Source organism: Eucalyptus grandis, chromosome 7 (genome assembly GCF_016545825.1).
Source record: "Eucalyptus grandis isolate ANBG69807.140 chromosome 7, ASM1654582v1, whole genome shotgun sequence".
Lineage (NCBI taxonomy): Eukaryota > Viridiplantae > Streptophyta > Magnoliopsida > Myrtales > Myrtaceae > Eucalyptus > Eucalyptus grandis.
The window spans coordinates 53476896-53488933 of NC_052618.1; the positions used below are offsets into that span (position 1 = coordinate 53476896).

Consider the following 12038-nt stretch of genomic DNA (forward strand, 5'->3'; position numbering starts at 1 on the left):
TGGATCAACAAGCTAGACATTTGATCAAGTTTGAGATTTAATTCTAAGTGAGGACATTCGTAAAAGAAAATTTGATGAACCTATATATACTGCTTTAGTAGGTGAAAACAGATAAAGAACTAGCACACGTGTTAGCATGACTAATATAAACATGAACAGACATAGTCAGTCTATAACTGGTGATGCTGTCTATTAGAACTATGGCAAGAGGGTACATCTTAGAAAAATTGCTTTAAGTTAAAAAAACGAAAAGGGTAAGGGAATTATAGTTATTTTATAAATAATGTTGCAGTTGTAGCTAATGGTAATTTGGATAGTGTTGATTTTGTCTTGTCTATCATTGATTATCTGTCGTTTGATGGACGAATTATGGATTTTGGTTGTTCATTTCATGCTACACCAAATAGAAACTAGTTTACTAATGATCAATGCATGGATAATAGTAAATTGTAATTAAGGAACAACGTTGAATGCAATGTTGTGGGTGCTAATGATGTTAGAATCATAATGCATGATAGTATCATGAAAAGATTATCTAGATTGAGGCACAATCCAGAGTTGAAGAAGAAATTGATTTTCTTGAGTGCTCTGAATTCCATTGGGTGTTAATATTTTTCAAAATGTAAAGTTCTGAAAATTGCTCGAGGTGCTTTGGTAATAATGAGAAAAATCAAGCACAATGGCCTATATGAACTTCAAGGTGAGATAGTGATAGATTTTGCCACGAAGGCGTCAAATGCATTTGCTCGAGAGTTTAACTCATGGCATATGTCTTAGGACACATTAGCGAGAGAAGTCTCAAGGGTTTAAGTGAAAGAAATATGTTATATGGTTATATTGCTAACCAACTAAATGTATGTAGGTGTTGTGATTTAGATCAATGGGGGAAAGTGCAATTCAGTATGACCGCCAAAGAAACGATGGAAATTACAAAGTTAATTCATTTGAATATTAGCAGGTTATCACGGTTTCTTTCGAGGAAGAGTACTAGATTGATATTAACAGTTGTCGATGATTACTTGAGGAAGACGTGAGTGTTTGTGTTTAAGCACAGTTTGATAGTATTATCAAGATCAGATGATTTAGAAATTTGATGATGATGATGATGATAATTGGTAAAACAATCAACCAGGTAGAAACTAACAATGGTATAAAGTTTTGCTCGAAACTATTAAATGAATTCTACATGGAGAAAGGCATAGCGAAACACAACATTAGCGCCAATGAACCATAACATGTTGTAGAATTGATAAGTAAAACGGTACTAGAGGACAACTCATAAAATGTTCTTTAGTGCTAGTATAGCTAGAAGATTCTTGGTGGATGCGCTTAGTACGACGAACTATCTAATGAATAAATTTCCATCGACTGCAATTGAATGTTAGACTCCTGAAGAAGTGTGGCCAAGTAAGTTACTGATTATTTTGTTCTAAAAATATTTAGTTACCCATGTTATGTTTGGGTTAGTGATGGTAAGTTCGATGGAATGGTACAAAAGTGCATGTTCCTAGATTATGCACAAGGTGAGTGGGGTCATCTGTTGTGGTGCCTGAAATTAAATTCACATGTTATCAATAGAGAAGTTATATCTTATGAGTCTTCAGTACTTTTAGTTAAGAGTGTTATTTGCGGTGTTTATACGAATTTGAATGGAGTTACAACTCGAAACTTCACATGTTATCAATAGAGAAGTTATATCTTATGAGTCTTCAGTACTTCTAGTTAGGAGTGTTATTGGCGGTGTTTATACGAATCTGAATGGAGTTGCAACTCAAAACTACTAAGCTAGGGTCTACTAATGGATGGTGCTTCTAGCAAGGGGAGCCTTTAGTGCCAACGATTGCTATAACTACTGATACTAACAAGATATGCATTCATAGATATGAATGCAACAATAGTTTTATTTTATCTACGGTAGAGAAGGTTGTGTCAAAAAATTCTCGTGAAGTAGTTAAAGATGCATGTGGAGTCAGTATTCTGATGAGGTCTTCGGTTATGGCAAAGTTCAAGCAAAGTTTGGACTTGCAAAATGTCCGTGGTGGTTGAGCCAATCAGGAGGCTATGAGAGGGTAGCAATAAAGTTTGAATTTTTAGCGAAGCGATTGTGATTTGACTCAAACATCAAGCCAATATGAATATTGTTAACATATGTTTCGAGCTTGAGCTTGTTAAACGACTTTATTCGATTTGAATTATGTGCTCGGTGCATGAAAGTTCATTGGCATCTTAAAGATTATGGATATTATTTTTATGTTGAAGATGTGCTCAAGAATAGAAAGTAATATTAGCTTAGACTTCGTTTTGGATAAAGTTTGTTTTAGAAATCATAGAAATTATCCTCAAGAGTTATTCAAGTTGGCCCAAGGAGAATAGGAAATTTGGAAAGTCCAAACGTGGACTTGAAAACTAAGATTCATTCAAATTTGGAGTTTATCTATTAGTTTATTGTTGACCGAATTCTACAGGGACTTCTCAGCCAAGTGGGTTCTATAGTTATATAAATATAATTTTAAAGGATTGTTTAGTGTGCATTGCCTAGATTATCCAAGAGACATCGTGAGTGCTCCAAAAGAAGTGTTGTCGTTGTGCACGTCTTGAAGCGCGGTTTCGCGAGTGCTTGGCCTAGGGTTTCCTCAGTTGGTTTCGTTCATACAATTATACCAAGAGCTTTTATGTGTTAACGTCGATTAGATTCTTGTGATAGGAATTTATGTATAATTCCTTTATAAAATTGAGAGATTATTTAGGGATGAATTGTTGGGCTAAATATTGCGTAAATTATTAAGTGTAATGGGGGCTTGGGAAACACCAAGAATACTTGTGTGACTCGAATATGTAATCTCCGTTATATCGTTTGATTTATAGTGAAATTCATTACCATTCGTCCTATGAACATAGGTCATTATGACCGAACCCCGTGAATGTAGGTCACTGCTCGTCTTTCCGCGACAGAGGGCACACCAATTTTTGTGACGGAAACAACTTAACCAGAATAACACAAATGGTACACAAAAGTATAACAACAAGGCATACTATTATTAGATCTTTACTCTCACTTTCGAATTGAGAGACGGTGGGAATTACACACTTCCACAGATATCACAAATCTAAAGATTGCATGTAGAGCGACAACTTCTAAACTAACACAACTACAATGACAGATATTACCGGAAAAGTTCAAAAGTGACCCAAATTGACACAATTTTTAAATGCATAATTTATTCTATCAGTTAAACAAGAACATGCAACTTAGCATTAATAGGGTCATAAAATCCGAATTCCACGCGTGAATCCGGATTCCCAGCCCTGTAAATGCATCAACTTTATTGTACAGCAAGAATTGCTGTTCATGTTCCACGGGATTAAATAGAATTTGGTCAAGAGGAGGATGCCTTCTTGATGACATGCCTCTTTAAACCTGGAATATGGGCATTCGTGAAGTAATCCTCCCAATTTATGCTTCTCAAATCTATTGGAAATTTATTGCCCTCTTCGGTCGACATTTGTTCCATCAACTTTCGTGTATTCCAACTGTCGAACCTGTCAATATACGGTCAGTCCATGTAAATCCTAATCAATTACCAATGTCACACACAAAAGAATATCTCAAACACACAAAACACCCTTTAACGAAATTTTGCGATATGTGTGTGTATATATATATACATATATGTATATTCATATATGTATATATATATACATATATGTATATTCATATATGTATATATATACATATATGAATATTCATATATGTATATACATATATACATGTATGTATATTTAATTCATATAATTAATGATGATTACCTTGCACGGTAGAACGCGTAGGGCTCGTACAACTTAGCCAGGTGAATTATACTCTCTGCCATTCTCTTGCATCTTGCTTCAAGCCTGGAACGTTGCTTCGGGTTTGAATTAGGGCCAATTTCTTTGCTCAATCCACTTTTCTCTGCGATGTCTTTCTGTATGTAAGAGGAGAAGCTGTCGATTGAGCTGAAATACTCCATGTCGGTAATTTGAATCTCATCTCCTTGGTCGTCCGTCAAGGGTGAAGCCGCGAAATGGTCGCGGGAATAGTTGAGCACGTCGCACATCATTATCGGATTGACCGTGGACGACGCAGCATGGTACACGTCGATGCTGGGGCTCGCGGTTGTCCCGTGCTTTGCCATGGCTGCGATAATTACGTTCGCAACTAGGTCTGCCGGTATCTGATTGTTGTCAGGAGACAATAACTCAAGACCAAGAAATTCATTGCGCGAAATTGCGAAAGTTGGGTAAAAAATTGCTTCCACCCCACCGGTCAAGACCTTTGTTGGTAAAATACTAAATACACATTTTATTTTATTTTTGGTAACCGAGGATCCGCTTTTGAGCCCCCTTTCGCATTCATTATTCGGGGTCACAAGGTCCTCCAGCACCCAGTGGCACCTTTGGACTTTAACAGCGACTATACCTCGAGAGAGACTAGCACAGAAATCCCAGCTCCATGGCCCCCTACTTATAACGTTAGCAACTGCGGGTTTCGACCTCTCAATCTCAGCGATGAAAGAGAAACTCTCAACCAACACAATTGCCCACCGGTGGGTCTAAATACACATTTATATGTCATGTTTAATAGAATTTCTGTCTCCCACGCACTTTTTGAACTTACGACAAAAATACTAGATTTTCATCTCATAGCTTAAGTTTTTAAAACAGTTAGCAAATATTTCATAAAATTTCACATTGTATCAGAGTAAGAGGTCTCGAATTCAAATCTTTCCAAATTATTAAATCACATGTTGTATCATACTCAAAAACAGTACTTCGACATGTGAACTTATTTCATGTTTTGAGAACAATGGCGATGCATATCCGTTCATATCCCGAACCGTCTAACTTACATCCCCTGGTACAAATCTAAAATAAAATGGATCGAATTGCTCACTCACCACGTCCAAAACAGTGTTGGGATCAACTAAGAAACCAGGGAGCCGTCCTTTCCCGTAGGACAAGATCAAGGGGTCGAGCATTCTTCACAGTACACGATAGAAAAACACATTAATCAGCGTCGGCATATTGCGACGGTAATTATAATTGTTGATAAAACGTAAAAATAAAAATGCAACCTGTATCCTTGAATCCATCCTGGAAAAGGCTCTCGAAAAGTACTCTCGATCACGCTGGGACGAACGATGACAACCGGTACTCTTCCTCTGTCTGCGTTTATCATCATCTCACCCATGGCCTTGGTCAGTTCATATACGTTCTGCCACCCATACATTCTCGCCCTAATCTCACACATGATTTTTATTCAATCTCAGCACATGGAACTTTTCGAAAACGTATGAGTACCGATCCATGAAACATGTAGAAAATTTTTCATAATTCCTTGCCAAAATTTAGATGTTGACAAGTCTAAAACGCTTTTGTGGTTTCCAAATATTGCGTAAAGCGAATCTCTACTATTTCAACCTTTTTTTAGAATTTGGATAGAGATGTTCACCTGGCCAAACCGATCTCCTTCAATTTTTGCGGCACTTCATTTGGAGGAAGTGTTTCGATTAGATCTGAAACCAAATTAATTTCGTGATGGACGTCCAACTTGCTTTGAGTTGACGAATCTATTCTGCTCTCCCCCATTTCAAAGGCCTTCTCCATTAATATTCCCGGCCTCTCTCCATTCACATATGCTACAAAAGTATAAATAATAATACGGGGATAAATCAACTGAAATGATAAGTTTTCTATTTCCTGGACATGTATTTTCGAAACTAGTGTTCACGGATTCTTACTCGTAGACAGGTACAAGAAAAGGCTTAGTTTCTTGCAATTCTTGGCGAAGCTTAAAAGCCAAGAAGGCGCAATGGTGTTCGCGGCGAGAGCTGCATCGTACCTACACACACACACACATATATATATATAGCAAGGAGCAAAATATATCAGCTTAGGCATTCCTAGGAATGGGAAAGAAGGACGATAGCAGAAGAAAAACGAACTGGATCGAACGTGTTTTTTGAGATTAGGGTTTTGATTTCGGTCAAAGCGATGTTGATCCAGGCTTTAATTAGATCCTGCAAATACTTACAATCTCATAGAACACAAACAACAATAGCTATAACAACATAGAAAAATCAAAGATACCTCTCATCGAAAGTTGTGTTGGCTGCTGAGTTTACGATGACATCGACTTCTTGGGTTATCTGGCGAAACGAATCGTTTCCTATTCCCATGTTTGACTCCTGAATGTCGCCCTTGACTGGAACGAGCTTGCTCAACATGAAACTCGTGTACTCTTCTCCATACTTTTGTTTCAGGCAGATGAACAGCTCGCACCCTATTATCTGGAAAATAAAGACGGACAAAGATCTTTTGGTGTTCGAAAAGAGCACGTTTTCCTACAATGAACATTACATGAACAGAGCACGTGGCCTGCACACGAGTCCGAATGAAAGTCGAACGACGATTTTCAAATTCAAGATGCACATGCAGACCTCGTTTTTGACTCTGTCCATGGCAGCTTGCTCGTCTTTTGCCTTGATCAGCAGGAAGATCTTCCCTACGTTGGGTGCAACTCGTAAAATCTTCTCAATGAGAACTGTGAACAATAGTTTGAACGCTTTGCTAAGTTTAGTAACAGTCTATGGACGCAAGCAATGGAATTGGTACGATAGAAAACGAATGAGTTCATTATCAATCATTAATATTTAATCTAAAGATTGCTTAGTGTAGATATCTGTAGTATCACACTCAAAGAACACGAATTCCCATCATTTCGATAAGGAGTATTTCCAAGACCAATGTGACATAATGTTAGGACGAACGCATTTTAAGCGGCTTATCTCCATTACCTTTCGCGAGAAACCCAGTTGCACCAGTGATGAGAAAGTTCCTTCTCTCTAAAAAGCCAATTATTCCGACACCATCTCTCCAATCCCGAGCCATATCCATTATGGTGGGAGGGGCGGCAATACCAACGTCACGGCAATTGCGGTTATCCGTATCTTTGATGGCCATGTTTTCCGAAGGTGCAATGTCCCGGACATTATTTTGAGGAAATCTCAGTAAATGAAGGAATGGTTCTCGAAACCCTTTTGAAGATAGGACGGTATTGCTTGCTCCTTGATTGGAATGGACTCTAGTGGCCATGCGCGTTGATGCAATCATCATAGAGGGTTTACAAGGCAATGCTGCTGATGCGAAACCAAGCAAGAACGACGACATTCTGTTGACGTCCGCTTTTGTTTTTTTCCCTAGAGAGAGGATTGATTTGAGGTGAGGTCCGATGCAGAAGCAGAGGAAGAAGCTTGTTGCCTATATATAATCAAGTGATTAACCATTCGAGTGTTGAGAAGCAAGTGAATGAACAAGTAAAATAATTACTTTTTTTTTTATAAACAATATTACAACTCTCTATACTATCACACTCTCACAACTACTCACTTTACTTGCTTACCCAATCACTTCACAAACCACACACGAACACAACTCTCTGACACACACCCACTCACTCTCTATCACCCTACACTTACACTACACTCTACACTCACACCACCTACTCCACCCACTCACACACTCTTAATTGGACTTCTTACTCACGCACACATGAGGAGCAAGTTGCTGCTATTTATAGGATGGAAAGTCGGCGACTTTGCTGGCTTTCTACACTATTCTACAAGTACTATTTTATCATAGCCTGACAACTAGATTTCTTTGGAGAAGTCTAGAAGTGGCGCAGCTTTTCTTGATGGATTTTTGCTAGAGAATTCTTGAGAGAAGGAGAGAGAGTGGCGGTGCTCTCTTCAACACTCCCCCTCACCGACTACTCTCTCTTAGCATGGACCTCGTGATTATACCAAGTTGCCTTCGAAACTCCCCAAATTTTGCAACTCCAAGACCTTTGGTGAAAATATTTGCAACTTGATCATTTGTTTTGGCATACTCCATCTTTATCTCACCTTGTAATACTTTTTCCCACAAGAAATGATAGTGCACTTCTACATGCTTGGTCCTCACATGGAAAATTGGATTTTCCGCTAAGCTTATGACTGACAAATTATCACAATATATCCATGTAGATTGATTTATTGGTTGATGAAGATCCTCCATTAGCTGTACCAGCCATGTACTCTCTTGTGCTGCCATTGCTGATGCTCTATACTCAGCTTCTGTCATAGATAGTGACACAGTTGCCTGTCTTTTACTGCACCATGACACTACTGCCAATCCGAGACTAAACATGTATCTAGTGGTTGATTGTTGTGTGTCACGATCTCTAGCAAAGTTAGCATTGCAATGGCCTATAACCTCACATGATACTTCTTTCTTATATAGAAGCCCAAAATCAAATGTACCTTGACATACCTTAGTATGTGCTTGACTGCATCTAAGTGAGGCTTTCGTGGCTTCTCCATAAATCGACTTGCTACTCCTACTACAAAGGCAATATCAGGCCATGTTATGGTTAGGTAAATAAGGCTACCCACCAATTGCCTATACATAGTTGAGTCTTCCAATTCTCGTCCTTCAATTGCGCATAACTTTACATTTCCATCAATTGGAGTAGATATAGGTTTGCAATCAAGCATCCCGAAATTGTCTAAGAGGTCTCGTGCATACTTCTACTGACATAGGAATAGTCCTTCATTTACTCCATCTCAATTAGATTAACAAAGATAATCACGTTTATTTTCCTTATTATATTGGATGTGTCTAGTGTTTACACATCGTTTTAAGATTAAACTCAACACCTACCGCAAGTTACTATTTAATCTTGTTTGTCCTTGTTAATGCAGCCTTTGCAGGTTCCCGTTACGTAGTTGAGCTAATGTCATTATTAGATGTGGAGGTCGCAATTAAATTTTTCAGACTTATGATTAATGTATGACTTTGATTCTCTATTACACCAAACTTCTTCGAAAGTACCACGCATTTGCTGAAAACAGCAAGAGTACGAATTATGGAATAAGAGATTTAATTGGAACTTCCCTTTGACCGAACTAATATAAAAATATTGTGTTAATATTATTTTATGACTTTTTTTTGGTATTCCGGATCAAGTGAAATCTAGATAAGCTTTTGCACATTTTAACTAGCCCACTTCCTCATGCAATCTTAAGGATACAAACCCACACATCGAATTAATGCATTCAAGGTGGTACTTGTGACATCTGGAAATTTTTATTTTTGATAATAATATTTAGGACTAATTTCCACAATCGAATTGCCAGGAGTCGAGGCATTAGAATTAAGTTAATAGATTTCAACGCGTACGTTAGTGGTGTAGGATGGCGATATTTAACTCACCACCATATTATTTGTAGAAAAGGAGCCGATATGTTCTAAAATTCATATTTGATGATATTCAATATTTTGAGATTTTCCTAACCTTTTATATGTTTCATTGATGATTTTAATGGACTCAAAATATTTTCAGAGTCGCCAAAATTCAGAATCAAATGTTCCGAGTGAATATCGGTTTCCTAAATCTCCACTTCTCTTCAATTGGCACGTCAATACTCCTTTCTCTACTAAAATTTTTAAAACCCATGCTTTAGTTGGATATTGAATTTGATTAGCTTTGATATCATGCATGACTTTATCAATTTTAACCATAGTCCATTAATACATGGACGACTCTTGCCTATAATTCATTATTGTTTTAGTAACTCAATGTCTATAATTCATTAATATTTTGGTCATTCATGCTCATACTTGGCCGAAGGAGAGGAAACCATCGTCCTTTTCCATCAAAATATCCTCTTTTGATTAATCCCTGGACCATTTGTATTTTAGCTATTTTCATGAGGACTACTTCAATTATTTCTATTGGACCACTAACACCTCTATATTTTAGGTCTATGATTTTAACCTATGGGCTTTTATTACTTTAACCATGGTTAAACAATCTTATCTCTTTTCACCTTTGCCTCAGCCAAGTATTTGAATCTGAAGAACTTTTAAATTCTAAATTTTGAAGTCTCCACTTCATTCACTTCCGCCTACCAACTTCGTTCGTCTTCAACTTTTGTTTTTATCTCTTGCGAGTAAAAGTGAAGGCCTCACGCTTGTATTATTAAAATTTCTCTCTTAATCTTTCCAGTTTGAACAAGGTAAATCATTAATTTGCACTGCTTTCCATCAATCGATTTCATCGTTTTGAAATCAAGTGTTGTTGATTTTCAACTTTGTAAGTATGATCAGGATGCCTTGGAGGATGTACCAGGATGCCTCCGAAGTTGAGATGCCCTACTCTATGAGCTAGACACTCGCATGTGTCGGGATGCTCCGAGAGAGTTCTAGAGGAAAAGTAATAATAAATATAATGCATGACTATGCGTATGCGTATATTCACATGTTGTCTTATCGATGGTAACCACGCATCATAAAATATTATACCTTCTGCTTTTACCCGAATAGATAATCTTATGTCATATTGATGTTGAGTAAAGAATATATATTCCATGTGCTTAATGGTGAGAACATTAGGTGATACTTCATCGATTTTGACTGCATGCACTCCCAAGCTCATATCTCACACGACATTAAATTTTATTTTTTGCTCTTTATCAACTTAAGTATTTCTAAGAGACATCATTAGCCTATTTGGGGTAGGCTAGAAATCAATCAAGACATGAGAGTGTCATCTCGATTCCTACGCCAATCAAAAATTCTTAGCATGGGAACTTAATTACAATAATGTTTCTATTAGCACTATTTTGATATCTAACTAGTTAGTTGTTTCGCTTAAGTGGTCACACAATTCATCAATTTCGAGTGCGCGCTCTCCCAAACTCATATCTCGCGCAACGTATTTTTTACTCTTTAATAACTTAAGTATTTCTAGGAGACGCCATTAGCCTATTTGAGGAAGGTAATCGAGATACGAAAGCGTCGTCTCAATTCCTTCGCAATTAGAAATTCTTAGCATGAGAAGGGGGGTGGTGTGAAGGAGAAGTGGAGTTTTTATGGGTGGTGCTGATGAGATTGGAGCATGGCCGCCCGACTTCGTTGACCAGTGTCAATCAATTAGAAAAATGAGAAAACTTTCAAATAAAAATATAAAGTACTATTATTTTCTCTAAATAAGAATTTGAAGTGACATATATATTACTTTCAAAAATATACATGAACTTAAGTTAATAGATAGAGCAAAATCATATAAATATAAAGAGTATTTAGAATTCACTATCAAATGATGTGAGATAATATTTTAATATTTCTAATAAAATTACGATGAGTAAGACAATTGTAATGTGATAAAATTTCTTGAATTCATTCATACAAAATAATTGCCAAACTTTAAAAAAAAAATGGCAAATAGACGAAGATATTAATTTTTTAGTTAGCTAGACCTGCGGGGCTACCAGGGCTAGATAGGATAAAATCTACATGCCTAGAGCACATCATCACGTCGCTACTTGATAATACTAATCCAGATCACAGCTGTAATTTCACGATTGATATGAGCCGTCTACTCTTTTGAAGAGACATGATGTACGATCATTTTGATATTTTTCTTATGAGGATATGATGAGGTTAAATGAAAGTAAGTATCATGAAAAGTAGGAAATATTAGAATTAACATCGACGTATTTCTATCCAAAATCTACCCTCGCCCTTCACTTGGCTCTCAATATCAAATGGTATGTTTGATCGACTCTTTCACCAGACTTTGTCTTGGTGATGAGGTACGTTTTACCAGAAAGTCATCTTTCGGTTTTATTATAAGATTAGACAAGTTCCATGGTGACTCCAGACAGAAAACTACAGCTATAATTACGAAATAAGAATTGAAAGATAACAAGATTTGTTTCTTTTGGTAGCAGCTCTATGAAAAGTACAATATGACTATTTAAAACCTACAATAGATAATTACAAAAGGTTATGTCGATGATTTCATTGACTCCATTGTCTTGACAGTTTCATTTATTCCATTATCTTGACAATTGTTTTATTTTACTCCATTGATAGTTACTTTTACAATCCATTGTCAACTCCACTATTTATCAATTCCTTTAACTTGTTAATTTGTTTAGGCTATCGATCTCTTCAAG

The 12038-nt window shown here is 36.9% G+C and overlaps 1 protein-coding gene across 1 annotated transcript; it reads right to left on the reverse strand.

Moving 5' to 3' along the window:
- Window positions 1-3150: 3150 nt before the first annotated feature.
- LOC104455837 (fatty acyl-CoA reductase 2, chloroplastic) lies at window positions 3151-6999 on the reverse strand. Its single transcript, XM_039317937.1, has 9 exons — window positions 6834-6999; window positions 6477-6580; window positions 6127-6326; window positions 5778-5878; window positions 5489-5675; window positions 5112-5273; window positions 4935-5016; window positions 3808-4211; window positions 3151-3540 (listed from the first exon to the last, which is right to left on the reverse strand). The coding sequence occupies exons 1-9, from the start codon at window positions 6997-6999 to the stop codon at window positions 3378-3380; spliced, it is 1569 nt and encodes a 522-aa protein (XP_039173871.1). The 3' UTR covers window positions 3151-3377.
- Window positions 7000-12038: the final 5039 nt, after the last annotated feature.

Coding starts and splice junctions, on each gene's coding strand:
- LOC104455837 (XM_039317937.1), bottom strand. CDS start 6,999: ATGGCCATCAAAGATACGGATAACCGCAATTGCCGTGACGTTGGTATT. Junction 5,879..6,126: donor AACACAACTTTCGATGAGAG/GTATCTTTGATT, acceptor GTGTGTGTGTAG/GTACGATGCAGCTCTCGCCG. Junction 4,212..4,934: donor CCAACACTGTTTTGGACGTG/GTGAGTGAGCAA, acceptor GACAACAATCAG/ATACCGGCAGACCTAGTTGC.